The sequence below is a fragment of the Quercus suber genome, unplaced genomic scaffold, assembly GCF_002906115.3.
Source record: "Quercus suber isolate HL8 unplaced genomic scaffold, Cork oak 2.0 scaffold_17, whole genome shotgun sequence".
Classification (NCBI taxonomy): Eukaryota; Viridiplantae; Streptophyta; class Magnoliopsida; order Fagales; family Fagaceae; genus Quercus; species Quercus suber.
Window position 1 is genome coordinate 2414054 of NW_027069482.1, and position 5193 is coordinate 2419246.

At 42.8% G+C, this 5193-nt stretch overlaps 1 protein-coding gene across 1 annotated transcript; it reads left to right on the top strand.

Annotated features, from left to right (window-relative positions):
* Positions 1-574: 574 nt before the first annotated feature.
* Positions 575-4026, top strand: LOC136061944 (uncharacterized). Its single transcript, XM_065760416.1, has 5 exons — positions 575-624; positions 2359-2581; positions 2738-3213; positions 3340-3487; positions 3622-4026. Exons 1-5 carry the CDS (start codon positions 575-577, stop codon positions 4024-4026), a joined length of 1302 nt encoding a protein of 433 aa, XP_065616488.1.
* Positions 4027-5193: the final 1167 nt, after the last annotated feature.

The following is a 5193-nucleotide window of genomic DNA, read 5'->3' on the forward strand; positions in this document are numbered from 1 at the left end:
AACCTACATACCCATATATGATCAGATGTATGTGTATGTGTATACACACACACACACACACACACACACACACACACACACACACACATATGCCTATGAAAATGTGCGTGTGTGCAAATATATGTAAATATACACAAAGTGGACTTTCCATATATGATCACATGTATATATATACACACACACATGTAAACATAGTTTACATATAATGTATGCTCTTAGGCTACAGATTAGGAATAATTGATTTTTTAAACATTTTGTTAGGAATTTCAAAAACTGTCAATACACTGAAAATCCCAATAACAATTTTCCCAAAAACGATTAATTATTGTGTGCTCCTATGTGTGTGTGTGTGTGTGTGTGTGTGTGTGATATTGACATTGTATACATATTCTTCCTCTATGTGTGTAGACATAGTAATGTATGTATGAATAATTGGGAACATATATATAAACAAACATTGTAGGGTGAATTTGTATGATGATATATGCATTTATTCATAGGTATCAACAATGATGTAACATGTAATCAGAGGTTTAAATTGTATGGTTCTTTCAGTTCTGAAAGGCTTTAGTGTATGGGTTCTGAAAAAGAAAGCCTGCAAGGTGAACAAGTTATGCTGACCATGTTAGCATTTTCCTTATACTTTGTTGTGGCACATCTCCCCTAAAAAGCCAATGTTTGTGTACAAATGAATCGACAATTTTAAGAATACGTAGGATACCATTATAGTGCGTTTATAAATGATTAATTGTCATTAACATAACTCTCTATCTTTTGCATGATAATCATAATTAATTGTTGATAGTTCGAAAACGTGTTGAAAACACAAGAGCTGTTTAGACCCCCTAATTAAAATTACAGCTCGATAGATTTTACACAACTCTAATACAAAGTGCGGAATAGTGTAAAAGCGAGCGAATGAATAAGAAACTACTCTAATTCATAATTAAAGCAACACAGCAGTAATAATGAAATTAAACAAGAGTAGGGAAGAAGGATGCAAACACAGAAAACACCGAGACGTGTTCTCGAAGAGGAAACCGAAGAACTCGGCGAAAAACCTCTCCGCCGCCCTCCAAGCAAAAATCGATCCACTAGACAATCAGTTGGGATACATGAGTAAGCAAAAGACCCTCCAAGCCTAATCTACCCGATGTACCTAAGCCCTCCAAGCTCCTACTCCAACAAGGCTTCTCGGAACCGTGTCTTGTCTTAGTTCTCCGGATCCCGCAACAAGCTCCATGTTGCATCTGCCATTCCAGGCTTCTTCCAATGCTTCCCAGTAGCACCAAAACGTCACTCAACACTTTCAAAGGGTGTGGTAAGTGTTTGGGCTATCAACCTCTCAATGGTGTGGAAATGGAGAGGGAAGGGTTGAGGAGATACCACAAGCAATTGTATAGAGAAAGGTGGGGATGGCAATCTCTAATTCCAAACAGTAATAATGAAATTAAACAAGAGTAGGGAAGAAGGATGCAAACACAGAAAACACCGAGACGTGTTCTCGAAGAGGAAACCGAAGAACTCGGCGAAAAACCTCTCCGCCGCCCTCCAAGCAAAAATCGATCCACTAGACAATCAGTTGGGATACATGAGTAAGCAAAAGACCCTCCAAGCCTAATCTACCCGATGTACCTAAGCCCTCCAAGCTCCTACTCCAACAAGGCTTCTCGGAACCGTGTCTTGTCTTAGTTCTCCGGATCCCGCAACAAGCTCCATGTTGCATCTGCCATTCCAGGCTTCTTCCAATGCTTCCCAGTAGCACCAAAACGTCACTCAACACTTTCAAAGGGTGTGGTAAGTGTTTGGGCTATCAACCTCTCAATGGTGTGGAAATGGAGAGGGAAGGGTTGAGGAGATACCACAAGCAATTGTATAGAGAAAGGTGGGGATGGCAATCTCTAATTCCAAATGTGTTTGGCTAGGGTTTTCTCTCTGAAGCATTCCTCAACATTTATGGGTAATGGGGGTTTATATAGGATAGGTGCAAAATGTGTGAGTCAGTCAGTACAGGCTGGCAGAACAGCATGTCTCGCAGGTGTCTCACGGGAAGGCCTTACCCGCGAGATACTCGCGAGAGACAGCTGTCTCCACCTGTCCTGACTCTTCGCATTCCAGCATGTGCAAGGCACATGCTTCACTTCGCGGGAAGCTAAGTCGCGACATACCCGCGAGATTCCTTTAGCTTCCAAATTGCTTGAGTCTTCACACACTCTCTATCACACACCCCTTACATCAATTCCCACAACAAATACAGGGTATAAACAATTGATAGTAATTACAATTAAATTTGGCACGGAATAAAAGCCAACAAAACACATAGTTGTAAATCACAACTTTACAATTATTATTATCCAGGTTTGCCATAGGTCGTCATTACTTCTACGTTTACTATGATGAGGAGCAGTATTTCCACGACTTGCATGGGTTGTCCTATAGAGGCGAGTCAGTGAAGAAGAAGTTCATTGAGTTGAAATGCGGAACACACTTAAGAAAAATGCATCGGAAGATAATGGAAGCTCTAGGGTTAGACAGGGAGTCACATAAGATATCCATCATGTACCGTGCCCCCCAGCTACTTGTGAGTACTCAAGTTGTCTATAACTCAAATCCGTTGGGTTGAGATGCTGACGTGGACATAATGTGGACAGTGATTAAGCGGACCCCCCAGTTCATAGCGTCCGACTTGTATGTAACTGTTGAGGCTATTGGGTTCCATGCTGGTGCAAGTTCATAGCATGGCAGTGGGGTGGAAGCGCCACACTTATTGCTGCTTGACGTGCAGCCTTCCTTTGCTGATGCCACACCTTTGCCCTACAATAATCAACCATGTAGTGCAATTGATGATGTTGACGAAACTGAAGTGTTGGGTGCCACCCATACACATGACATGGGAGGGTCTAGTCATACATATGAACATGTCCAAGCTGATATGGATAGGGGAATTGATATTGATACCAGTCGAGATGTGTACAAAGAGTTCATTGATATTGATGGACTAGTGGATGATGCGGAGGTCTTAGATGTACCACTGATCGAAAACAACGAGAAGGATTGCCCCACTACAGTTCCTATCCCAGAATGGTTCACATCAAACACATGGGACAATATTAAGGACCCATCACCTGCATTGGGTACAGGGCATCTTACAAGTTGGCATAAAGGTGAGCACCCGGCCATCGGGATGCTATTCAAGAGTAAAGCCTCTGTTCAGTATGTGTTGACCCTCTCCTCTGTCTAGCATAATAAGTAATACAAGGTCATTAAGTCTGACACCAATAGGCTGGTAGTGCGATGCATACATGAGGCATGTATGTGGTCAATTTGGGCCATTTGCAGCAAGAAGCACGGGCTGTGGCAAATCAGTAAATGTACGGCTTCCCACAATTGCTCATCCCTCCAGGTAGCAACCGATGGGCAGATAATGGATTCAAAGTTCATCTCCATTGCACTTGAGAAATATGTACGGGAGGACCTAACCCGAAAGGTAAGGGACTTGTGTAGTATACTGCATGCAAGGCACGGGCATGATGTAACTAGTATAAGGTTTGGGAAGCCAAACAGAAGGTAGTTGCGCGTATTTACGGGGATTTTGACGAGTCCTACCCGGAATTGCCATAGTTTCTAGCAGCATTGTCCGATGCAGATCCGGACACTGTAACCATGTTAAAGTGTGATCCTCGTGTCCCGCGGACTTGTATATTCAACCCCGCATTTTGGGCTTTCAGACCGTGTATTAGAGGGTTCAGGCATTGCAGGCCAGTGATAAGCATAGATGCAATGCACCTCTATGGCAAGTATAAAGGAAAGCTATTGATAGCAATGGCAACAGATGGTAACAATGAGGTTTATCCACTTACATTTGCCGTTGTCGAAAGTGAGAGCACGGAGACATGGGGATGGTTCTTGGCATGCCTGCTGACCTATGTTACGGACCGGACCAATTTATGTATAATCTCAGACAGGATCATGGGATACAATCATGCTTCGATGACACCACTAGGGGCTACTTGCAACCGCCCTTAACCCATCACCGATATTGCCTCCACCATTTAGTAAGCAATGTTAACACAAACTTCAATAGTGTGCCGTTAAAGAACTTGGTATGGAAGGCAACAATTGTGAATCAAGTTAGGAAGTTTGAAAATATCATGGATTGCATCAAGAATGTCAACCCGAATGCGTACGACTATCTTAAGGAGGTAAATCAAGAAAAGTGGACACTTGTACATAACCATGGGCACCGATATGGGGCAATGACAACCAACCTATCAGAGTGCTTCAATGGGGTACTTAAGGGCGCACGTAACTTGCCAATAACTGCAATGGTGAAGTTCACATTTTACAAGGTGAACTCGTACTTTGACGAACATCGAAACAAAGTTCTAGAGCAATTGGAAGAGGGGCAAGTGTGGTGCAAATATGCCTATGACAAGTTCGAGGCAAATAAAGAGAAGGCGAAGCTCCATATAGTTAGATGGATGAGCGCGCAGCAACAGTTATATATAGTAGAGACCCAATCTTCATTGTTGAACACTAGCAAGGGAGACCACACCCATAGGGTTTCCCTCATGGACATGACATGCACATGTGGCAAATGGGAAGCAAACAAGATCCCCTGTTCACACTTGATAGCAGTTTGTGCCAAGCATAACCATGATGCCACTGAGAATATGGGCTGTTTCTACCACGTGTAAGAACGGTATCATAGCTACAAGCCGATATTCCAACCACTTAAAGATAGGTTAGAATGGCCGGAGCTAGAAGAAAGGAGAACCATCATGCCAAACCCGCGGTTGATCTGTGAGAAAGGTCGGCCCACGTCCACGAGAATCCGCAATGAGATGGATGACGAGGATAGGGAGTTGCCAACCTCATTGTGGATTGAGAATGGACCAAAGTTGAAGTGTGGGTTGTGTCGCCAAGAGGGTCATAACCGGTGTACATGTCCGACGCAAAATGTGGCATCAACAAGTCGTGGTGCTACATAGCAGGTAACAATTACAATTCATAGTAACGAGGGAGTATCATAAGTTATTCTTCTTTACATGTTTATGTATTACATTATGAGTTATAAGTAAGATTGATGGAGTAATTTTTAGTTTGGAACCATGATAGTAATACCATTGTATCAAATTTAGCTACACTTTGGGCAAGCTTCAAGGTTCTTCTGCATCTGTCAATTCATGCTAT